This window comes from Spermophilus citellus (genome assembly GCF_964194105.1).
Source record: "Spermophilus citellus genome assembly, chromosome: 18".
In the NCBI taxonomy this organism is placed as follows: domain Eukaryota; kingdom Metazoa; phylum Chordata; class Mammalia; order Rodentia; family Sciuridae; genus Spermophilus; species Spermophilus citellus.
In genome coordinates this window covers 1,699,680-1,725,067 of record NC_138200.1, presented here as the reverse complement: position 1 = coordinate 1,725,067, position 25,388 = coordinate 1,699,680, and the positions used below count along the sequence as shown (strand labels likewise).

Sequence of the window (25,388 nt, the reverse complement as noted above, 5' to 3'; positions counted from 1 at the left end):
GAGTCCCCTGTTTGAACCTTTTCAGGTGCGATGTGCAGTCCAAATTGAGCTAACAACTTCACCAGGTCTTCATAGGCCTCATGAACTGTCTGCTCTGATTTAGCAGCCAATAATACATCATCCATATAATGAATGATCTTGATGGAGGAATACTTGTGCCTGAGAGGTGCGAGTGTCTTCCCCACATACATCTGACACATCGTGGGACTATTAGCCATTCCCTGCGGCAACACTACCCACTCGTACCTTTGATCTGGCTCCTCGTGGTTACACGAGGGAAGGGTGAAGGCAAAACGCTGCGAGTCTTTAGGATGCAAAGGAATAGAAAAGAAACAGTCTTTAATGTCAATAACAATAATGTGCCAGCCTTGAGGAACAGAGGAGAGCAGAGGCAGCCCTCTTTGAATAGGCCCCATAAGTTGCATTTGAGCATTAACTGCTCGTAGATCATGCAGTAGGCGCCACTTCCCTGATTTTTTCTTAATGACAAATATGGGAGTATTCCATGGAGAAGTAGAGGGTTGGATATGACCCAAGTCAAGTTGCTCTTTAACTAGAGCATGGGCTGCTGCCAATTTAACCGAGGGAAGAGGCCACTGAGGCACCCAAACAGGCTCCTCGGTGAGCCATGTTATGGGTATTTGAGCCCCAGCGGCCCCTAGGAAAAACCCAGACCAAATCTGTCAAGCTTTTGATGACCTTGTACAGGATGCTTACGTCCCTGTAAATGTTTTCCTAGTCCTAGACCTGGCCTATACCCCATATTTTGCATAATCTGTTGGGACACTGGGGAATAGTCATTACTAAGAGTGAACCCCATGTCTTTCATCAGGTCACGGCCCCATAAAGAGATAGGTAAATCAAGCACATAAGGCTGAAAAGTACCATTATGTCCTTCCGGGTCTTTCCAGAATAGATGCCTGCAGCTGATCTGAGGAGCTTGGGCATATCCAAGTCCTCTCAGAGACTGATCAGAAGTCTGCACTGGCCATCCCTTAGACCAGTCCTTAAGTGCAATAATGCTACGGTCTGCCCCTGTATCAAGCAAGCCCACAATAGATTTACCCTCTATACTTAATTCCAAAGTAGGGCGATTGCTCATATCTAGTGACAAATAAGCACAATTCCCTCCGGTGGTACCAATCTCATTCCCTGTCCGTGACCTTAAGTCTGCAGGGAAATGATCATGTAAACTAGGCAAAATTAGTAATTGAGCAATCCGATCCCCTGGGGAGATGGATACAATGCCCCTTGGAGCTTCCACCATAACCTTTACTATCCCAACAGTATCAGGACTTATGACTCCGGGGAAAACATGAAGACCTTGTAAAATAGAGGATGCACGTCCAATTAGCAAACCTACAGTGCCAGGTGGTAGAGACCCTGTAAACTCAGTTTCCACCAGTTGGGCTCCCATCTTAGGTGTTAATACGAGTCTGGAGGTGGAACAGAGGTCCAATCCCGCGGCACCTGTAGTGGCTCTCCGCGTTTCATGGGATGGCGTAGAGATGGCCATGTCTCGGGTTCGGGTGTGACATTCTCCACTGCCCCATATATTTGCGGGCCCTGGGGTCGGGGGCCCCGTCGGCCGTTTTTTGGCCCAGCTGAAATAGGCTGTCCATGGATGTCCCTCACTGATCTACACTCTCTTGCCCAATGCCTCCCCCTTTTGCATTTTGGACACAATCCCGGTGGACGAAGGCCATTGGAAGGGCCACCGTGAGGAGGTCCAGTAAAATTGTCTTTGTTGGAAGTGTCTTTTTTGGGACAGTCACGTCTAAAATGACCGGGTTGACCACAATGGAAGCATGTTCCGGCGGCAGAACCGCCCTCTTTTGTAATCCGAAGGACAGCAGCTGCAAGACCTGCATTAGTTAAAGGTCCTCCAATCTCTCTACACACCTTCATCCATGCTTCTATGCCTTTGTTCTTATAAGGAGCGATTGCTGCTTTACATTCCTTGGTGCATTGCTCAAAGACCAATTGCTTGACAAGGGGCATGGCTCTATCAGGATCCCCAAAAATCTTTCCAGCGGCATCCACCATCCTAGCTACAAAGTCTGAAAAGGGTTCTGTAGGGCCTTGTATAATCTTGGTCAAATTACCAGATACCTCTCCTCTGTTTGGAAGTGACTTCCATGCCCGAATGCAAATGTTATTAATTTGATCATATACCTCAAGAGGGAATCCTGTCTGTTGATTAGCAAATCTACCTTGCCCCAAAAGCATGTCCTTATCCCAATGAGGATGTCCTGCCGCATGGTTTTGGGCGGCTTGCTCTATAGCGCCCTCTAGCACAAATGCTCTCCAGTCCAAATATTTACCTGGAGAGACACAAGCCCGAACAAGGCTAGCCCAATCAGAGGGAGTCATACAGTATCTAGACAGACTCTCCACCTGAGTTAGTGTGAAGGCAGCATCCACCCCATAAGTGCGCACAGACTCCGCCAGGGTCTTTACAATTTTGAAATCTAAAGGCTCCTGAAATCTTCCCCTATTTTCATCCTGAAAAACTGGATAAGCAAGACCCATTTCAGCGTTAACAGCCTTCCATGTTTGAGCATGGAAAGCTCTCCCCGAAACACCCCCACCATACGGTGGTGGATCCGGAGGATCACATTTCTTGAGCCCCTGTCTATCTTTGTTTCCTTCTCCTACAGCTAAACTCCCTAGCTGGCGAGACAGCCTCCCAAGCTCCTCCTCCTCATCCTCCTCTTCCTCTGACCCACTTTCACATGGGGGTGTGCGCAGCGCACTGAGATCTGGATACAAGCGTTTCTTCCCCTGCTTCTCGCTCCGCACACTTCCATCCTCCCGAGATACCTCACCTTTTGCCGGAGACAATCGTCTCCTCCCCTGTTTCACGCTCCGCACGCTCCCATCCCCCTGAGATACCTCACTTCCTGCCGTCTCTGATCTCTCCTCATGTAATTGTTCTAGGACTTCCTGTCCTTTAGTAAGTGCGTCATGACATCTGTCATCTGTGAGACAACTACGGACTATTTTCCAAAGAGGTATCACCCCACCCTCTAATATGCCCTGCTCAGAAGCAAAATCTATATCTTTGCCTAATTTATCCCAACTAGGTATAGTAAGACTGCCCGAATATGCAAACCACGGTGCAGCAATATCCACCTTCTGTAAAAATCTCTGTAAAGTGCTATGTCTCACTTTCAGGCCCTTGGAGCGTAACAGGCCGTCTAGGGCCAGAAGAAGTGGACTTGAAGATGTGACACCCATGACACAACAACAAAACAGACACAGAAAACAAAAATGAAAGCACACAGAAAACAACAATGAAAGTACACAGTGCAGCTGCAATAAAATATGAGGCTCTCTCTTTCTTTGTAGAGGAGCTGATTCCGCTTTGGTTGCGGGTCCCGCTCACCGGGACGATGGGGTCCCGCTCTCCGGGACGATGGGGTCCCGCTCACCGGGACGATGGGGTCCCGCTCACCGGGACGATGGGGTCCCGCTCACCGGGACGATCTGGTGCACCACCCCTGACGACTGAGAGTCCTGGTTGTCCCGGGTTTCGGCACCACTTGTCGCGACCCCCTTGCCCGCAAGGAAGACGCAACACCAGGAATCTTCTTTCAGCCGTTTATTCGGATCCTCGAACTTTCTTCTACTACCCCCCGGAAGCCCCTCCCAGCCTTAATAAAGTATCCCAAGGCCCAATGCAAAGCTGCCACGTGGAGCTTTCTCATAGGGTGTTAAAGAACCATGCGCCAACTCTCCCAAATAAGGAGTTGTTTGTCACAGACCACAACGAGGCCAGCGCCATCTTGTAATGGCGACCACAGTCCGCCGAAGCGGCTCACCACATTGACTCTTGGATTAAAATCTAAAGTTTGAATGACATCCCCTCCTGGTGTCCGTGTGTGAAAACAGGTCCTGTTTGTCACTAGCAGTGTAAATCTGTATCCTGCCTTTTAGACGGCAACGTGGCATGACCTATCCACATTGTAAGTGTGTGCTGCTTTTGAGAGTCATGCCAGGTCTAGGAACTTGGTCTCATTGGAATACATGTGATGTTTATTGCAGAATCTTAGAAATCATGACAATAGGATTTCTGTGTCCTGGGGGGGCATATTGATTAAGTTGATATTTAATACTGAAGTTTACAGTTGGTAGGGTTTAAGCTCCACGTACACTTCTGTAAAGACCTGTCCCCAGTTACTACATGAAATGTAATTTGCAGAACCTCACGTATGTACTGATCTTATAGTCAGAGCCTACAGGGATATCGAGCACATAGATACATGTGAGCATGTATGTGTGCACATACCCACGTTCGGTTACATGCTGGTATGTTTTTTCTTCAACACATTTTTTCCTAGCTTTTTTCCTTTTTGGTACTGGAAATTTAATCCATGGAAGCTTTCGCACTGAACTATGATGTTTCTAGCCCTTTTGTTTTGAGACAAGGTCTCCCTAAGTTGTTGAGGCTGGCCTGGAACTTGGGTCCTCGGCCTCCGCGCCAGGCTTTTCCGAGCCCTCCTCCTCTTCAGTGTTCCTGTTCTGGTGAGCGGCAGTCACACACACCTGTGGCCAAGCCAACCAGACGTCTCACTGTTTCACTGGAGAAGGGATGGAGCGGGGCCAGCATGACTCCTCATGAACTGCCGGTCCACAGGAGTGCCTGCCATCAGCCAGGAGTCACGGCCACGGGCTCGGACGCCCACTGTGCCAGCTCTTACTGCGTAGGTGTCACTCTTGGGCTTCAAGGGCTTGGACTCAGGCACCCATTGGCAGCACCTGAAGGTCCCTGCATTTGTCACTGGGGCCCTGCCTTCTCACACCTTGGTTTTTTACTTCTTTAAATCTTTAAGCCATTTGTATTCTTCTAATATTTAATTTCTAACTTTACATTAAATTCAGGTTCTATTGTTCTCAAAGAAAGCTAGCTAATACAGAAGCTATAACAGAAAATGATTATCAGGCTATAAAGAAGCAGAGTGTAGATCAAGAGACAGAAATTGGTCCTGAACTTGTGATCCTCCTGTCTCAGCCCTGAGCAGCTAGGAATACAGGTGCGTGCCATTGTGCCCAGCTGCATCCCCAGGCCTTTGTGTTTTGAGACAGGGTCTTGCTAAGTCACTGAGGGTCTCACTAAGTTGCCCAGCTGGTCTTGAACTTGCAATCCTTCAGTCTCTGTCTCCTTATTCCCCGGGATTCATGCATGTGCTACCATGCATGAGTGGGAAAGGATATTTCTTACATAGCAGGATCATAAGTTCATTGTGCATTCGGGACTGAAAGGCACCTACCCAAAACTGAAAGTGATGTGAGGGATGCTACTTCCAAAATCGTTGTGATAACTTGTTTTATAATGAAATCATATAATTAAAAGTCACAGCTCAAGGCTGATTGAAATTCTGACCATAAGAAACTGAAGTCAGACCTTTATGTCTATGCTGGGAAACGTCTCTGTTTCCAACCATGGCTTCCCTCTGAAAACCAGACCCGTCAGCAGGTGCCTTTGGCTGCTGAGCTATGATGATGGATTTCCAGTGCCATCTCCATTATGTCATGCAATAAGGCTATCAAGAAGGACTTAAGGGGTTGGGGTGTAGCTCAGTGGCAGAGTGCTCACCTAGCATGTGTGGGGCCCTGGGTTCCATCCTCAGCACCACACAAAGATAGGTAAGTAAAGGTATTATGTCCATCTACAACTAAAAGGTATTAACAAAAATGACTCAAGGATCTTAGAAAACTTTGACCCTCCCCATCCTTAAGAAACCTACTAGTTAATTCTTACCTTTTCCCGTTTTGACTGAAAACTTAATTGTCCCTCAACAATATTGCTGGGATGGTAGCCCAAAACCAGAATTCAATATGACCTGTAATGTGGAATACAGAAAAAAATTAATATTCAGATATATTTACTATCCTTACTCACTATCCTTTACCAGTCATGCCATCAGAAATGTAGGATCATTTCTCAAAGTGTATTTAAAGTTATAAATTACTCTGCACAGTATTAAGAACCTGAGGGACTTGAAGGCTTTACCAGGCTGGAGGGGCCATGTCAGTCCTGAATGTCAGTTGCAGCGAGGCCAGCAGCCTCCCCGTTCATCCTGGGGCTGAGGAGCACCAGCATGTGAGGCCCGGTCTCCTCCGGACATGGAGTCTTCCCTTCCTGTGAGACGCTGCTTTTGTGTCAGCAGCTGGATTACAGGGTGGCAGGTAACTGCAAGAAGATGGTGGAGTAGTCATGATCAATCTTGAACTCCAAAAGGTTCTGATTTCTGGTATTTGCCCTCCATGGAGCATGTGTGAGGCCCTGGGTTCCAACCCAGCAGAACACCCACTACTCCACCGCAGGGCACTCGGTCTCACCTGTGCTCAGGAGTCACTGGCCGGGGGGCTTGGCACTTGGGGAGGGCTTGTGGAGGAGTCCTTACTGGAGGGTACTTTACACCAGCTGCATGGAGGTCCCCAGGTCACAGGTGGGTTTGGCTAAGGGTATCTATGATGTGACTAGAGGATCACAAGTCTGTGCTTCCTTTTCTGTTGTCCGGAGTTGGCTCCGAGTTGTGACTGCCTGGCATATCCTGTTTCCTGCCCACACTTGCTTCTAGTTGTGGCTATAAACTTTCTTTCCTGGGAATAGAAGTGACATGTTAGTTGGGACCTGGTTACTGAAAACAGGATGTTCTGTCCCACTGGGAGAACAGTCTATGTTATACAATGACAAAGCTGAAAGATGGGAGACCTCCGTGTCTCTAAACCAAAATTTGGAGGAGAGCAGTTGCTCACCTAAGACCACCAGCAATGGATTATTATGAGAAAAAAACTTATATTGTGGTAAGGTATTGATATCTGGGCTTCAATTGTAATAGCAGTTACTGTAATCCTAATCAATATGGTGTTTGACAACTGACTTTCTATTTTAATTCACCAAGTCATAGAAGAAGAGCTGTGGCGGTGTTATCTACTGTTCCTGAAAGAGATGACCCCTGAGTGGCTCAGAGAGACAGCTGTTGACCATCCCAGTTCTCCCCCTAGGGAATCCAGGCAGAGCTGAGCTGGGAACCTCTAGTCCAGGGTCTTTTCCAAAGCCGTGGTCATGCTGTCGGCCAGGGACGCAGTTATCTGAAGGCTTCATTGGAGGAGAATCCAAACTCCCTAACTGTTGGCCGGCCTCAGTTCCCTCTGGCTTTGGGTTGGACGGTTCCTTTCCATGTGCCACCCTTTACAGGGCAGCTCCTAACATGGTAAATGGTGTCCTTGCAAGAGATGGGCAGGAGGAGGGGCCCCGATGTAAGCTGGGGTCTTTCTGTACTCTGGATCAGAGGGGCAACCCCTCACCTCTGCATCTGCCTGACTGGATGGAAAGGAATGCCCAGTGCAGCCCGCTCTCAGGGGGAGCAGCGATGGTGGGGAACCCAGGGCGCGCAGCCCGGCGCGTCCTGCGGGCCGGAGCTACCCTCGCCGCGGCCTCAGGTCAGGCTGAGGGCGGTGTCCTCGGGTCGACCTCTCGGCCAGCTCGGCCGAGCGGTGGCCAGGCAGAGGTGGGGGGCGCCTGCAGGGGTCTCGGCCGGCGGTGCGGCTCCCAGGCCTCCGCCGCAGGGCGCTCAGCACCCGTCCCGCTCCGCCTGCTGACGCCGCGCGAGCGACGAGCGGAGCCTGGCCCTGCTGCGCAGCGGGCCGGCCGGGGAAGGCAGCCCGGGCCTCGGGGGCGCTCGCTGGGAGGCCGGGCAGTGCCGGGTCGTCCTCCGCCCGCGGACCGCGTCCGAGCACCGTGCTGGGGGGCAGGAAACGCCCACCAGGAAATCTCAGTGCTAGCGGGCGCCCGGAAGTCAGGCGCGCAGCCCAGGCGTCCAGCTCCCCGCCCCGTCGGGAGGAGAGCCCGCCGCCCCGGGCCTCGCGTGTCCCGCGAGCGCCTGTGTCCTGGCCCCGGCCCGAAAAGCGCAGCCCCTCCCTCCGGCCCACCCGGCGCGCAGCACACAGGCGCCCGGCTTCCCCACTTCCGGCCGCCGCCTCCGAGACCACACTTCCCAGGGCACCAAGCGGCAGGACACATGCACTTCCGGCCGCGACTGGAAGCCTCGGGTCCGGGGGCTGAGCGAGTCTGGCGCGGTGGCCGGTCCGGGCCATGGGGAGGGGCCGAGCGGGAGGTGGGAGCTGTCGGCGGGGCTCCGGGAGCGGTCGCCCGGGTGCCCTGCGTCGTCCCTGTGGGCCGGAGCCTGGGGCCCTGGGAGGCATCGCGAGGGGTTGCGGCCGCGGCCTTTCCGGCTTTTCGGGCTCGCCCGCCTGACGGAGGGGCGGCGCGGAGACCTGGGAACTCGCCGGAGCTGAGAGACGGTGGGTTGGGTGCGCCCCAGAGAGTGGAAATGGAGGCCTGGGTGCTGTCCTTTGGGGTCCGAGTACTGGGGGAGGCTGTCCCTGGCCTCCAGGGCTGGTGGATGCCGGAGTCCGCGGGGTTGGTGGCTCACCTTGGTCCAGAGCGTGGAGCGAGTTCGCAAGGGGACCGTGACTCGCAGCGTCACCTCACCAGGTGTGCCCCCCAGTTCAGGTCGTGGGCGCCAACACGAGAATGCTCCCCGTTACCGGCGTCCTCCGGGTCCTCGGCTGCTCTAGCGCGACCCTGTCAGCGTTTAGGATTTTCCTTCTGGGGTGCTTGTCCCGTCCACCAGGGAATTGGTCTGCGGAGGGACGCAGGGTTCGCACTTCACCTCGAAATGCGGAGCGATTCCGTCTCGTCCACCTGCGAGTCAGTGCCAGAGACTATTCCCATCCTTCCGACTTCCTCTGTCACTGTCTCCAGGTCATTAAAGAGAGGGGGACAAATTGCTGCTCCTAGCCACCTAGCCCTTGTTCTTTGCTTGCTCTCCGCCGTGGGGTTAGAATGGCTAACCTTTGATGAGTGCCTCTGTGCCAGACCTTGTTGAAGACCTCTGGGAGTGTTAACAGCAAAGGCACGACTTTATAAAGTGGGGACCACCTGTCCTTACAGATGAGGATGAGAAGACAAGTAATCACTAATAAGTTGAAGAACCAGGATTCAGATCCAGGACAGGCTGACTCCAGAGCCCCTTCTAGGATTTTTTTTTTCTTTCCTCCTGGGTGCTGGTGTTTGAACCCAGGGCCTTGCATATGCTAGCACAGGCTCCTCCACTGAGCTCCACCCCCAGCCCTCCAGAGCCCCTTCTGTACTGTCCCTCAGTAACTGTCTGCAGTAGGTATTCCCAGCCACTTTTGACAATTGCAGAAACACCTGAGACTGGAAATAATTTTTAAGAGTTCAGATCTTCAAACTTCCACTAAGTGAGTTTGGAGATTTATTAAACTTTATGGTTCTAAGTAAGAGTTCATTCTTATTATCATCATTGTAGTATCCTTTTAGAAGGCAATGGAATTTTGGGGAAAGAAGCCAGAATTCATTTAGATACTGTCCTCTTCCTGATTAAAAGAATGGCTAAGGTTATGGAGGAGCTTCATCAAAGCTGCAGATTGCCTCAAAAGCAAAACGACAACTTAGGTCTCATGACAGTTTTGTTGGAACAGTTTTCTGCACTCAAGGATGTTTTGTCGCATCAAAGGTAAGGCCTCTCTCTGGGAACAGTGGCATTCTCCAACGGATTCATCATGTAGAATCTGGACAAATCCTGGTTTCTTGCAAGAGGGCATATTTTCTGGTGTCAAGCAATTAATTTGTGTGGTAGAGTCGGGAAGACTTAGGTTGTTGACTGATTCTTACTATTATGAGCTGTGTAACTACATAAAAGCTCTCACTTGCCCAGAGACTTCCTTTGTAAAATGGTGACAATATCCTCTACTTTGATGATTGTGGAGATTAAAAGAGATGATTAATATATGTAGCATACCTCATAAATCTGTTAGTGAATAGGTGGCTGAGAGAGAGAGGCACGAAGAGGGACTGGCTGTGTTCAACCTGAAAACCCAGAGCAGAGGGGAACCCTAGTTGTAGGCTACAAATTCTCCTGTGGGTATCTGGTCTGTGGAGATGGAGTGGGGATGGGGACAAAAGCAAATGCGGCTGAAGGTCAGGGAGGGTTTCTAAGCTGTGATTCCTAGTGCTGCCTGGTCTCTCACAACTCTCTCCTCTTCCAGCTCTGCTTGAGGCAAGGCCCTTTTCCAAATAAAGAGCCAGCAAGAAGTGGAGGTGACAAGAACTGAACTTGTTAAAGCCATGTGCCCGGTGAGTTAGTGACCCCTTTCTCCCCACTAAAGTCTCACTTTTCCTGATTTTGCTCAGTTTGTTTTTTTTTCTGAAACTTGTCTATTTAAGAGTTCCAGGCAGGCATGGTGGTGCATACCTATAATCCCAGCAACTAGGAGGCTGAGGCAGGAGGAATGCAAGTTCGAGAGCAGCTTGAGCAACTTAGTGAGGCCCTGTCTCAAAAAACAAAACAAAAACAGTTCCATCTTGGGGCCTGTTTCCCATTTCTTGCATTTCTGGTGAATGCTGAGACTTCAGGGACAGACTCAAAGGGTCCAGTGGACTCTCGGAGGTTCTTCCTCTTCTTCCTCCTTGGTGTTTATGTTTTCCATTCAAGAAATGACCAAGTGTAAGCCCTTTCTTTGTACTTAGTCTTTCTTTAGGCATCCGACGAAGCAGAAGAACAGTTCTAAGGAGATTTTTAATGCCACTGTGTCTGGCCCCTAAGTCTCTGTTGTGGCTCCCCAAGAACTTGTTGTTTCTTAGAGAAATGGAAAGGCAGCAGACGCATATGATGTGATAATGTTGTGGGGTGGTGGGAGGGCCGCTGACACCCCACGGTGCTTCCAGGGGGAATGGGAGGAAAGGGCCCTTCCTGGACTGGTGAGGACCACACCATCTGTCAAGAGGGCTCTTCTCCCTCTAGCTCTCACCTCTGCACAGGGATCCCTGTGTGGGCTGTGACTTGCAGTCCTGCTCAGACCCAGAGGGGAAGGGTTGGGAGCATGCGGCAGAGGAAGGGTTCCTGAGTCTCATCTTGAAGGCCGCAGAGGAGATCTACAGTCACAGGTGGGATGCAGGTTCCCCTCCCACCTGACTGTGCAGCCTGGGTCATCTTAAAATGCTAGGGAAACTCTACATCCTCTTTTCTCTCTAGGGTAAACACCACACTATTTAATCTGCCAGTTGTTGTTCCGTTGGTAAATTGTGGTCAGCGTTTTGCTGTTTAATTGTGTTACAGTGATTACTCTTGTGGTTGAATTTTTTCTCTCATTTCTGATAATTTTCTTTGACAAAATTTCTAGTTTTTTATTGTTCTCAAACTTACTTTACTTTAATATTATTTTTATTGTTAACATTTTTATGACCAGTAGTAGAAGCTTAAACTTAAGTTTAATATAAATTAAACTTAATTTATATTCTGAATAAACTGATAGTTCCGTCAGCAAATTGATTATTATTATCATTATTTTTACAAGTCTGGCACCAGAGATTAGGACTTTCAATTTGTTCTAATGTCACTGGAGCAAAAATCATAAAACATTTTGCTTTCCTTTACAACCTCCTAATACAAAAATAAAACAAAAAACTATTTGTAGAGAAAAAAACAGTTTTGTGTGTGAGATGAAACAATATAAATTCAAAACTTACAGATAAGGGTAAGCTGTGTCAGTCATCTCTTTAAAAAGTTCATGTGAACATCCTGTCATATCCAACAGGGTACCTCCTTTTGAAATGTCATCTGTGTGGATTTCCAAGTAGACCATAGGACCGTGCACTGTCTTAGAAGGTCCTCAGAGGGCTCTGTCATTCAGAGTTAAAAACCCCAGAGTCCTTTCTTTCAAATGGAAGAGGGACAGAAGAAACTGTTCAAACTCTGTCTTTTTTCCTTGTGGCTTGTGGTCTCCTCCTCCCCCTGTCTCCTTGGCCACCAACCCTACCTCAGAAGCCTCTTCTGCTTCTACCACGACCCGCAAGGCCACCTTTCCCTCTAGGCATGGCCCAGTCCAAGGTAACTTTGTGTCCATCAGTTTCCCGTCTTCCACAGCCTCGTTGGCGGCTTTGGCATCCTCTTCACTGTTGAAGTCTACAAAACCAAACTCTTTGGAGGACCCAGTTTCCTGGTCATTGACTATCCTTGCAGGAACAGAGCAGTCAGATGATTCCTTTAAGGCTTCTTGGGTGGTATCCTCAGGCCGACCTTTGACAGCGTTTTCAATGTCTGGCTTCCTGCATTAGGCCATTCCCTGGGTCCTTGCAACTCCAGCCTAATTACAGTACCCTCCATTTCCCTTTTATTACAAGAATTTAAAGCTTCTGTTGCATCTTCAAACGAAGCAAACTCTACAAATGCATACACTTTAGATTTGCCATTTTGGTTCTGGAGTACTTTGATAAAAGTTGCCTTCTCAAACACTTCCTGAAGAGTTTCTTCTGTTGCAGGGTAAAAGAGGTTGCTTAAAACCAGAGTTTTGATCACCACTCCAAGTGGTGTTCTTTCCACCTTTGTAGTCTTAATTTTGACCTTTCTCTTCCAGTCTAGTAGAGGGAAGCAAATTGCCCGTCCATCGCTGTCCCCTGCTTGGCTTTCAGTGTTTTTTTCTGCATCACCTTCTGTCTTAAATTCCATGTGAGCAGTCCCTCTCCTTTCCCCATCCTTGTTGACTGATCCTATCCTCATGGCCTCTTCAAACACTTCTTTTAATTCAATCTGAGTGACTTTGTAAGGGAGATTTTTGGCCAAAAGTGTTCTTGCATCTTGATCTTTCTCAGTGTCTTTACCTTTTGGTTTCTCTGGTTTAATTTTAAGCAAATTGATTATTATAAGAAATCATCAAATTTAATATATAAACTTGGAAAATCAATCAAATAAAAATAATTTGGAATTGTTCAATTATTTTTATTTATTTATTTATTTGTGTGTGTGTGTGTGTGTGTGTGTGTGTGGTGCTGAGGATTGAACCCAGGACCTTGTGCATAGAAGGCAAGCACTCTACCAACTGAGCTATATCCCCAGCCCTCCATTATTTTTATTTTATAGCAAAGACATAATGAGCGATTCATGGTAATAGCATGACAGTTTTTCTTAGGTACAGTGCCCCAAAAGGTACACTGCCATTGGGACTTGTTCCTTGGATCATTTAAATACATCCTTATTTCTTTCTTTAATTCCTTTCTTCCTTCCTTTATTTATTTATTTAGCAGTACTAGGGATTGAACCCAGGGACACTCTTACCAGTGAGCCATATCCCAGCCATTTTTTAGTTTTTATTCTGAGTCAGAGTCTTGCTAAATTTCTGAGGCTGGCTTCAAATTTGTGATACTCTTGCCTCAGCCTCCCGAATCACAGGGATTATAGGGGTGTGCCAATGTGCCCAGCTAAATATTTTAAACAACATTGTTGTTCATTATCAGGGAAAAATAATTTTTTTTTTTTGTGGTGCTGGGGATTGAACCCAGAGCCTTATGCATGCAAGGCAAGCACCCTATCAACTGAGCCACATCCCCGACCCAGGGAAAACATTTTAAGAGTGGCATAAAGGTTTGTAATGTGGACTCTGGAACCAGACTGCCTGGGTATGAATTCTAACTCCACTAAATGCTAAGTATGTCACATTAATTTCAGTTGTTTAATTTCAGTCTTCTCAAGTGTGCAATGTGCGTGGGCTCTCTCTTGTCCAGCGAGAAGGTCCACAGAACAGGGTAGAGGAGAGTGTGGTTGCAAAGTCGCTAATCAAGACCTCCAGAGACCCAGCCGGAAGCAGGTCTGATTTTATTGCACAGTTACCATGCACATATATTCAGGCAGTAGCTAGGCAGAGTACAGGCAGCCACCAATGCAATTTCTGCCAACTGTCCTTGCAGTGACCAATTGAGGAGTGGGCCATGGAGCAAGCACAGGGACTGCAGCACAGGGCCTCACACCCAGGGCTGTGCCTACAAGGTAAGTGGTTTGCTGCTCAGGCACCTAGCAGGAGGGGAGTGGCCTGCCACTCAGACACCCTTAATATGCCATGTATGCAGTACTCCATGCACTTGTCCCCACAAAAATGGAAATAGTAATTGTATCTAATTATAGGATTGTTGTGAGGATTAACGAGTTAATATGTTTTAAGTGCTTATAAAAGTACTTGGTATATGGTAAATACTATGAAGATTACCAAAATAAGGCATCATTTGATTATTGTTGAAGAACTAAGTTCTTTGTGTACATGACACATGTACATGTATGTGTAAGTTGAACTTATGTTGAAACACAAACCTAGAGAAGGTTGGTTGGAACTTGTAGCCAAAACAAAATACAAAATGTCAACATTCTTCATAGTATTTAAAAAAAAAAAAAAATACAAGTCTCCAAAGGCTGGGGTTGTGGCTCAGTTCCAGAGCCCTTGCCTTGCGCCTGTGAGGTTCTGGGTTTGCACCACGAATGAATGAATGAATGAATGAATGAATGAATAAATAAATAAATAAAGTTGTAAAAAACCAAAAAAACATAATATCCAAAATGTCTAGCCTCCCATCTAAAATTATTCAGCTTACCAAAAGACAGGGGTAATCCCATCTTAATCCACAAAGGAAGAGACAGCAGATACATCAGTGTGATCTGATAAATACTCTAAAGCACCTATTATAAAATGGAAAGATAAAACATCTCAGGAGAGAAATGGAAAATGTAAATAAGAAATGAAAAATATACTAATCAAAATTAAACTTACTGGGTGGGCTTAACGGGAGGGTGGAGGTGACAGAGAAGAGAGTTGGTGACCTTGAAGATGAACAGGAATTGTCTCATGTGAACAACAGAGGAAGAAGGGGCACGGAGCCTCAGCCCTGTGGGATGGTACCAGAAGTCTGACGGGTACCATGGGGATCCCAAAAGGATGAAGCAAGTGGAGTGGAGGAACAAATATTTGAAGAAACAGTGGCTGAAAATGTCTCACTTTGGTGAAACTTATAAACCTGTGGACCGTTGAAGTCAACAAACCCCCACATGGTAAACTCAAAGAAATCCCTACCTGGGAGCTTCAGAAAAAACTGCTGAAAACTAAAGACAAAAAGAAATCTCAGAAAACTGCTAGAGAAGCACAGTGCGGGACATGCAGGTCAGAAGTGATTGGAGTGACTCTGACTTCTCAGAAGCATGGAAGCCACGTGGCAGGGTGCAGGTTTTTACAGGTTCTCAGAAGACTGTCAACCCAGAATCTCAGGTCCTGAGAGTAGCCTCCAGGACTGAGCGTGGAATACTTTCTCATATGAAGGAAATCTAAGAGAATCTATTGTTAGAATTCTAAAAGAATTGTTCAGACAGATCCTCTACCAGAGGGACTTTGGAACCTGAGGAATGAGGATGTGCGCTGGAAGGGGTCTAAGCGGAAACCAGTCATCTGTTCTCCTGAGCCCTGTGAAGTGCTTCAGTGGTCAGAAACACAACTAATAGGCGAGGCTTCCTCCACAGGACTCGGGGCTGTCTTGTGTCTCTCCATCCTGGACCTGGGTGGCCTGGCCTCAGGGCTGTCTTGTGTCGCTCCATCCTGGACCTGGGTGGCTTGGACTCAGGGCTGTCTTGCTGTCGCTCCATCCTGGACCTGGGTGGCCTGGCCTCAGGGCTGTCTTTTGTCGCTCCATCCTGGACCTGGGTGGCCTGGACTTGGGGCTGTCTTGCTGTCGCTCCATCCTGGACCTGGGTGGCCTGGACTCGGGGCTATCTTGTGTCACTCCATCCTGGACCTGGGTGGCCTGGACTCGGGGCTGTCTTGTGTCGCTCCATCCTGGACCTGGGTGGCCTGGACTCAGGGCTGTCTTGTGTCGCTCCATCCTGGATCTGGGTGGCCTGGACTCGGGGCTGTCTTGTGTCACTCCATCCTGGACCTGGGTGGCCTGGACTTGGGGCTGTCTTGCTGTCGCTCCATCCTGGACCTGGGTGGCCTGGACTCGGGGCTGTCTTGTGTCACTCCATCCTGGACCTGGGTGGCCTGGACTGGGGCTGTCTTCTGTCACTCCATCCTGGATCTGGGTGGCCTGGACTGGGGCTGTCTTGTGTCACTCCATCCTGGATCTGGGTGGCCTGGACTGGGGCTGTCTTGTGTCACTCCATCCTGGACCTGGGTGGCCTGGACTGGGGCTGTCTTGTGTCTCTCCATCCTGGATCTGGGTGGCCTGGCCTCAGGGCTGTCTTGTGTCGCTCCATCCTGGACCTGGGTGGCCTGGCCTCAGGGCTGTCTTGTGTCGCTCCATCCTGGACCTGGGTGGCTTGGACTCAGGGCTGTCTTGCTGTCGCTCCATCCTGGACCTGGGTGGCCTGGCCTCAGGGCTGTCTTTTGTCGCTCCATCCTGGACCTGGGTGGCCTGGACTTGGGGCTGTCTTGCTGTCGCTCCATCCTGGACCTGGGTGGCCTGGACTCGGGGCTATCTTGTGTCACTCCATCCTGGACCTGGGTGGCCTGGACTCGGGGCTGTCTTGTGTCGCTCCATCCTGGACCTGGGTGGCCTGGACTCAGGGCTGTCTTGTGTCGCTCCATCCTGGATCTGGGTGGCCTGGACTCGGGGCTGTCTTGTGTCACTCCATCCTGGACCTGGGTGGCCTGGACTTGGGGCTGTCTTGCTGTCGCTCCATCCTGGACCTGGGTGGCCTGGACTCGGGGCTGTCTTGTGTCACTCCATCCTGGACCTGGGTGGCCTGGACTGGGGCTGTCTTCTGTCACTCCATCCTGGATCTGGGTGGCCTGGACTGGGGCTGTCTTGTGTCACTCCATCCTGGACCTGGGTGGCCTGGACTGGGGCTGTCTTGTGTCTCTCCATCCTGGATCTGGGTGGCCTGGCCTCAGGGCTGTCTTGTGTCGCTCCATCCTGGACCTGGGTGGCCTGGCCTCAGGGCTGTCTTGTGTCGCTCCATCCTGGACCTGGGTGGCTTGGACTCAGGGCTGTCTTGCTGTCGCTCCATCCTGGACCTGGGTGGCCTGGCCTCAGGGCTGTCTTTTGTCGCTCCATCCTGGACCTGGGTGGCCTGGACTTGGGGCTGTCTTGCTGTCGCTCCATCCTGGACCTGGGTGGCCTGGACTCGGGGCTATCTTGTGTCACTCCATCCTGGACCTGGGTGGCCTGGACTCGGGGCTGTCTTGTGTCGCTCCATCCTGGACCTGGGTGGCCTGGACTCAGGGCTGTCTTGTGTCGCTCCATCCTGGATCTGGGTGGCCTGGACTCGGGGCTGTCTTGTGTCACTCCATCCTGGACCTGGGTGGCCTGGACTTGGGGCTGTCTTGCTGTCGCTCCATCCTGGACCTGGGTGGCCTGGACTCGGGGCTGTCTTGTGTCACTCCATCCTGGACCTGGGTGGCCTGGACTGGGGCTGTTTTCTGTCACTCCATCCTGGATCTGGGTGGCCTGGACTGGGGCTGTCTTGTGTCACTCCATCCTGGATCTGGGTGGCCTGGACTGGGGCTGTCTTGTGTCACTCCATCCTGGACCTGGGTGGCCTGGACTGGGGCTGTCTTGTGTCTCTCCATCCTGGATCTGGGTGGCCTGGACTCGGGGCTGTCTTGTGTCACTCCATCCTGGATCTGGGTGGCCTGGACTCGGGGCTGTCTTGTGTCTCTCCATCCTGGACCTGGGTGGCCTGGACTCGGGGCTGTCTTGTGTCACTCCATCCTGGACCTGGGTGGCCTGGACTTGGGGCTGTCTTGCTGTCGCTCCATCCTGGACCTGGGTGGCCTGGACTCGGGGCTGTCTTGTGTCACTCCATCCTGGACCTGGGTGGCCTGGACTCGGGGCTGTCTTGTGTCACTCCATCCTGGATCTGGGTGGCCTGGACTCGGGGCTGTCTTGTGTCACTCCATCCTGGATCTGGGTGGCCTGGACTCGGGGCTGTCTTGTGTCTCTCCATCCTGGATCTGGGTGGCCTGGACTCGGGGCTGTCTTGTGTCACTCCATCCTGGACCTGGGTGGCCTGGACTTGGGGCTGTCTTGCTGTCGCTCCATCCTGGACCTGGGTGGCCTGGACTCGGGGCTGTCTTGTGTCTCTCCATCCTGGGCCTGGGTGGCCTGGACTGGGGCTGTCTTGTGTTGGTCCATCCTGGACCTGTGTGGCCTGGATTGGGGCTGTCTTGTGTCACTCCATCCTGGACCTGGGTGGTTTGGACTCAGGGCTGTCTTGACTGTTGCTTCATGCAGCTGGATAAAGTCCCAGAGTCTCAGAACTATTTACTGAGGATCAAGCCAGAAACTGTGCCTGTTCTTCTTGGCCTCCTTTCCCCCTCCCTCTTCTTTTCACCATGATCATAGGTAACAATGTTTGAATGATTATCTTGTGCCAGGCACTTTATACCTGTTCCTCCATTTAATTTTCACAAGGCTGCCATGAGGTAAGTACTAAAATAATTGTCATTTTTTTCAGATGGGAAAATGGAGGCTCAGGGGAGTTAATGTACTTGGCCAAGATCACCCAGCTAGTCAGTGCCAGAGTCTGAATTCTTTGGAGTCTGAATTCTGGTTGCACTCAAAAGTGGTATTTATTTAAAACTCTTACTTATATGTTGATACAAGCAAAATCATAGAAGAAAGGGCAAACCTTGGGCAACCACGTGGTGGATGCCTGTGGTGGCCAGTGCAGTCTGTGACCAAACAGGCTGCCCAGCATGGCTTAGCCACCTGGTCTCCTGATGCCTTTCAGCAGAGTATAGAAAGACAGCTTCCCAGATATGTTCCTCTCTCCTAATGCAAGTATATTCTTATCTCAAGAATCTTGCTAGGTGGTTTTTCCTTTCATTGTTTAGGCACACCTCTTAACATCTCAAGATCACTAAGATTTCTTAGAAACATTGTGGAGATGGAAACCCTGTTCGGCAGTCAGTCCCCTTTCTTGGAACTCCCTCACAGTCCCAGAGCTCTTTAGTTTCTCCCTGTGGAGATTCAACCTGCTCCTAACGTGGGTGACATTCTTTAGCACTTGGTTGTCTCCTGTTGTGAGTGTGATCAACGCTGTTATGGGAGAATGGACTCTTACTGCCATAGAGTTGCAAGTGAAGAATGGAGAACAGCTCGTCCTTCCCCAGCAGGTACAATATGAGTAGGCGGAAGAATCGTCCAGTAACTTCCTGACGGGGTCATTTAGAATCTGGGCATAGTGACTTACCCCCCGTGGGAACAGGACGCCCATTTTCCAGAGAACACATGGTGTGGTGAGCACTGACTGAGCAGGACCATGTTTGTGTCATTTTAGAGCTTAGTGACTTTCTCAGACGTGGCCATAGACTTCTCCCAGGAGGAGTGGGAGTGGCTGAGCCCTGCTCAGAGGAGGCTGTACAGGAAGGTGATGCTGGAGACCTCCCGGAGCCTGGTCTCCATGGGTGAGTGCCGCTCTCCCAGCCCTGCCCAGCAGCCGGGCCTGCCTCTGTCGCCTGTCGCCTTTCCCTCAGTGTCCCTCTTCTTCAGGACCATTGGTCCAGGGTCACACTCTCGACTCTCCACAGCGTGGCCAATTTCATGTCTCCTACGCAGGTCTCTGCATTTCTAAACCAGATGTGGTCCACTTACTGGAGCAGGAGCAGGAGCCCTGGACGATGCCAGGAGAAGTAGTCAGGGGCCTGTGCCCAGGTGAGTGCTGGGTGGTGAGAGGCTGAGTCTGTCCTCAAGTATCTTTGCCGGTGTGTGTTGGAAAATCCCCTCACACCCTCTCAAGTTGACACTTCTAGTGCCACTTGTGTGTGTGTGTGTGTGTGTGTGTGTGTGTGTGTGTGGTGCTGGGGATTGAACCCAGGGCCTTGTGCATGCGAGGCAGGCACCCTACCAACTGAGCCACATCCCCAGCCTCTGATCCCATGTTTTAAGAGCTCTTCTCTTCCCCACTGATGCTCTGTATGCGCCAGGGTCTCTTTCCAGACTTATGTTTATTGATGATTTCCTAGTCGTGCTCATGTTGTTATACTCACCCCTGCCCTTAAACATGTCTGAATTCTTTGACAAATTCATGTTTTTTTTTTAATTTTTAAAATATTTTCTTTTCTTTAAAAGATGATTTATTATGTTAACATGTATAATAGCTATAGTCTTTCTTCTGCCTGTAATTATTTTTCTCTTTGATGTTTCTTTTATTATTCTTATTTTGTTTATTATGTTTTTTTTTTCTTATTTGGTTTCATCCCACACTACCTCTTTTTTTTTTTTTTTTTTAAAGAGAGAGTGATAGAGGGAGAGAGAGAGAGAATTTTTAATATTTATTTTTTAGTTCTCGGCGGACACAACATCTTTGTTGGTATGTGGTGCTGAGGATAGAACCCGGGCCGCACGCATGCCAGGCGAGCGCGCTACCGCTTGAGCCACATCCCCAGCCCCCCCACACTACCTCTTGATTGAAAATATTTTTAGTTCTATAAGTTGTTACCTCTTTGTCTATATATTTTTTATCTGTATTTTAACCTGAAATTCAGAATATTTCCCTTGGTACTCCTAAGGAAGATGGAGAAATTAGTTCACGAGTGTTAACTCTTCCCATGTGTCCCATCCTTTCCCCCTTGTACTGACTGGCATTTGGGGCTGTTTTCTTCAGAAAACTTTTTATTTCCTCACTTTGTGTTAGAGCAGTTTTTCTGGTTTAGAAACTTAGATAAAAGACACAAAGACATGGGGCTCAGCGGTAGTGCACTTGCCTGGCATCATGTGTGAGGCACTGGGTTCAGTTCTCAGCACTGCGTATAAATAAAGCAAATAAAGGTATATCAATAACTAAAATATATATATATATGAATGAAGTGGTGTTTGCCCATAACCCCAGCAACTTGGGAGGCTGAGGCAGGAGGATTGCAATTCAAAACTACCCTCAGCAACTTAGCAAGGCCCTAAGTAACTTAGTGAGACCCTGTCTCAAAATAAAAATCATAAAGGGCTGGGGATGTGGCTCAGTGGTTAAGTGTCCCAGGGTTCAATCCCTGGAACAAAAACAAAGAAACAAAAACAAAAGAACTATTGGAGGGGAATGAGCCTCATCTGAGAGGGTCAAAGTTTATTCTGTGGCCTGTTGTGTGACCTCTTCCTGCTTTCAGTTCTCAGAGTTTCAGGAAGAGGATTGTTAGTAAGTCACATGTGGCCATAACTATGCACATTAATTGACAAGTAATTAAATAAGATCAAGGTAGTAGAACAAGAACAAAGTGAATTTAATGAAAACCAAAATAACTCACATATAGTGACTTCTGCTTCTAAAGATAAAAGTGGGAATAAATGATTATAAAACAGATCTGATGCAAATAAATCAAATATGTGCCTCTTTAGAAAACCAGTAAACTATAAAAATCGTCAGGACAAATGATTGAAAACATAAAACCCCACAAATATATAAGGAAAAAAACAATAATATGCATCTGCTTTCCTCAACCCTCTAGTTAATTTGAAAACCTGGATGAAGGAGAATCTAAAGTGGCACAGCTGACACCATGAGAGAGAGCATCTGAACAGACTATTTCTGCCAGCAAAATGCAGGAAATCGTCTGTGGATGCCTCTCCCAAGAAAAGAGGTCACAGCCTGAAACAATTTTGTGAGTCTATCTAAGAGACCCTTAGAGAAAATATAACCATCATCTGAAACATTAGTTTACAAAATAAAAAGAAGAGCTTGAAAAATGATTGATGAACACAGCATAATGTTTGGTGCTGAAATCTACCAAAAGCACCAGAAAAAGGAAACCACAGACAAGTTCCGATTGTGAGTGTTGGTGTGAAATCTTGACTAGAAGGTGCCGCAGTAAGTACCCCGGCCACACAGGGTCTGTCCCGGAGTGCTGGGGTGGCTGTGTCATCTCAGCTGGCTTCACAAACAGCAGACGCAGGTGCTTCCTGTGGGCATCATGGTTGATTCACATGCTTTCATGTTGAAGGTTTCCATTCTTCTAGCACTGCATAAAGGACACATTTGTTTTCTTACTACCTTTCAGACCTGGAGTGTGTGGGGGTGACCAAGGAATCATCTCCAAATTGGGACATGGAGGAGGAAAAATTATCCCAGGCTGCAGTAATGGAAAGACTGACAAGCCGTGACCCTGAGTGTTGTGCACATTCTGAGGAAGTGTGGACCCTTGCTGGACAGGGAGCTGGTAGGTCAGGAGACAGTCACTCATGTAGATACCCATGTTGAGAAAAGAGACCGTTCTACCAAATCCAGAACCCATTGTCATCAGAATACAGTGTCTTATATAACACAGGTTGTTCCCATGGGGCAGAGAAGGTGTGATTTTGATACAGATAAGAAAACACATTCAGTTCCCCAAAAACCCAAGCAAGTCTATGGAGAAAAGAAACTTTTGAAATGTAACGACTGTGAGAAAATGTTCAGCAAAGTTTCGACCCTTACTCTTCATCAGAGAATTCACACTGGAGAGAGACCCTATGAGTGTGCCGAATGTGGGAAGGCCTTCAGCCAGAATGCCCACCTTGCCCAGCACCGGCGGGTCCACACGGGAGAGAAGCCCTTCGAGTGTGCCGAGTGTGGGAAGGCCTTCAGCCAGAACGCTCACCTCGCGCAGCACCGGCGGGTCCACACCGGGGAGAGGCCGTTCCACTGCCCGCATTGCGCCAAGGCCTTGGGCCAGCCCGCACACCTGGCGCAGCACCGGAGGGTGCACACCGGGGAGAGGCCCTTCCAGTGTGTGCAGTGCGGGAAGGCCTTCGGCGACCGCTCCTCGCTGGCCCACCACCGCAGGGTCCACTCTGGGAAGAGGCCCTTCGGGTGCAGGGACTGCGGGAAGACCTTCAGGCAGAAGGCCTCCGTGGTGCGGCACCAGCGGTACTACCACAATGGGGAGAAGCCCTTCCACTGCGCGGACTGCGGGAAGGCCTTCACGGACCACGCAGGGCTCCTCCAGCACGGGAGGGTCCACACCGGGGAGAGGCCCTACAGGTGCGGCCAGTGTGGGAGGGCCTTCAGCCACAGCTCGTCCCTGACCGTGCACCAGCGGGTCCACACGGGCGAGAAGCCCTATGCGTGCCAGGACTGCGGGAAGGCCTTCCGGCAGAGCACCCACCTTGCCCACCACCGGAGGGTGCACACGGGCGAGAAGCCGTTTGCGTGCCAGGACTGCAGCCAGGCCTTTAGCCAGAACTCACACCTGGCGCAGCATCGGAAGGTGCACACCGGGGAGAGGCCGTACGCGTGCCGGGCCTGTGGCAAGGCCTTCAGCCAGATGGCACACCTCGTGCAGCACCAGCGGGTGCACACTGGCAGAAGGCCCCACAAGTGTCCAGAGTGTGGGAAGACCTTCGGACAGAGGGCATCCCTGGTCTGTCACGGATGCCGTCACACCGGCGAGCAGCCTTTCGAGTGTGGCGTTTGTGGGAAAGCCTTTAGCCATCCTAAGTCCCTGGCTCTGCATCAGAGAATCCATGCGAGAGAGGCTGCATGAGTGTAAGGACCGCAGCAAGGCCTTCAGCCAGGTGGCCCCTCTAACGGGGCGTCAGAGGACCCACACTGGGGAAAGGCCCTACCGTGCGCAGCCTGTGGGAAGGCCTTCAGGCAGAGTGCGCATCCTGCCCAGTCAGCGCGCGCGCTCCGCGCTCCGCAGCCGCCTCCCCAACCCTTCCCCGCTCCCTGCGCCCAGCCACCAGGTCCTCGGGGGGGCCTCCTCCACGTGCCTCTAGACTGCCGTTTCCAGTCCGCTACCCAATTCCATTTGGACAGTGTGACACGATTCCAGCTCAATCTTTTAAAATAAAAATACATGTTCCCATTTCTTTTCCATTTAAAACACTTTAAAAAACAGGAGGTCATCTTTGTAAGGGTTTGCACACAGTCCTGACATACAATTGGCACTACATAACTGCTAGTCATTTAGGTAAAAGTTTTCTTACAACTATTTTCAAAAAAGAGAACCATAGGTCAAGGTAAGAAACCTGCGGCTTTAGAGCAGACGGGAACCTCCACTCCCCTGAGTCATGAGAACTCTCAGAATGAAAGGTTCCCATGCATAAGGTAACACGCGGCTCCCCTCTTCTGTAAGCATGTGAGTGCAGGCAGCAGCCCAGGTGTTCTTTCCTCACCTTCGACTTAGAATAAGCCAGTTAGAACAGAAGCTTCTGGAAGCACACTGGACTAGCCAGTGGGTAGTGTTAGCAAAACTGAGAAGGAAGCTTCGATAGGTTAGTAGCCTTGAAAGAAAACACACACACACACAGTAGCACAGACAATTTCTGGAGTATTTTAATGGCTGTAGAAATTTGCCTTTAATCCCAGCGGATTAGAATGCTGAGGAAGGAGGATTGCAAGTTTTAGGCCAATCTCAGCAACTTAGTGAGACCCCAAGAAACTTAGCAAGACCCTGTCTCAAAAACTAAAAAGGGCTGGGGATGTGGCTCAGTGGCTAAGCACCCCTGGGTTCAGTCCCCAGTACCAAGACAACACCAAATCCCCCCTCCAGGGGGAAAAAAAACCTGCATTATAATTTCCTATCTTGTTCCTGAGATTCACAAGACATAGCCAAGCAGAAATACTGCAATTAATTCTGAATATAGATCTTAAATTTTTAAGATAGTAAAAAGTTTCCAGGTGCAGTGGTGCACAAGTATAATAATCCCAGTGGCTTGGGACACTGAGGCAGGAGGATCTCAAGTTTGAGATCCTCAAAAGGGTGGGGACGTAGCTCAATGGTAAAGCTCCTCTGGGCTCACTCTCCAGTATCAACAAAAAAAAAGTTGGGTAAAGCTATTTCTCCTCCAGTTAAATATGTAGATTCATTGGCATTATAATATAAATCCCAACATTTTTTAAGGTGTCATTCTTGAGTCCAACAAATCTGCCTAAATTTGTGGTTATAGAGAGGAATGTAGTTTGGGTTAGACATTAGCAATCATTCAGTTGATGTTAACTGAGCACTTACTAATGTGCCAGGCACAGTTTTAGGTAGTGGAGATGTTCTGGGGTAGGAGATAGACAAAAACTGTACCTCACACACTGGTGGGAGAGAACAAAAGCTTAAATACTATTTGACAAACACAGGTGCCACAGAGAGCCACCATCTAAAGAAGGCGCTAGGGAGTGCTGGGTGTGGGTGCCTGCTCCTCAGACATAGGGGCTGTGGAGTGAGAGGTGTCAGAGTCCCTCGTGTTGAAGGGAGGACTCGGACACAGTGATGGAGAGGCTGTGGGGGAGTTTCCTCTTGGTAGCAGCCCTGTTGAGAAATTATTCACATGCCATGCGATTTTGGATAAGACCTCTGTGCCGCCATCAGCAGAAGAGGAAGCCTGCAGGCATCACTGGAGCTAACAGTGCGTGGCTCTCAGTGTATTAAGAGTTGTGTCACTGTCACCACAATTTTAGAATCTTGTCACTCCCAAGTGGAGTCCTGTGCGCTCTAGCAGTTAACCTATCCCTGTAGGGGTATTTTTTTCTGAAGCCCCAAAGCTCTTGGGTCTTCTCTTGGATGCTGCCTCTGACAGTATGGAGGTCCCTGTGAAGGAAGCTCTTAACCAGAGCACCTGGCTGCTAGAGAAATGGAGA

General features: G+C 49.6%; 1 protein-coding gene across 1 annotated transcript; it reads left to right on the top strand.

Moving 5' to 3' along the window:
* Window positions 1-3,938: 3,938 nt before the first annotated feature.
* On the top strand, window positions 3,939-23,298 carry LOC308637311 (uncharacterized protein; the record flags this gene model as incomplete). The annotated part of the gene is made up of 5 exons (XM_081273624.1): window positions 3,939-4,706; window positions 10,084-10,171; window positions 19,128-19,254; window positions 19,406-19,501; window positions 21,835-23,298. The coding sequence occupies exon 5, from the start codon at window positions 22,111-22,113 to the stop codon at window positions 23,296-23,298; it is 1,188 nt and encodes a 395-aa protein (XP_081129750.1). The 5' UTR covers window positions 3,939-4,706; window positions 10,084-10,171; window positions 19,128-19,254; window positions 19,406-19,501; window positions 21,835-22,110.
* Between the last annotated feature and the right edge of the window lie 2,090 nt (window positions 23,299-25,388).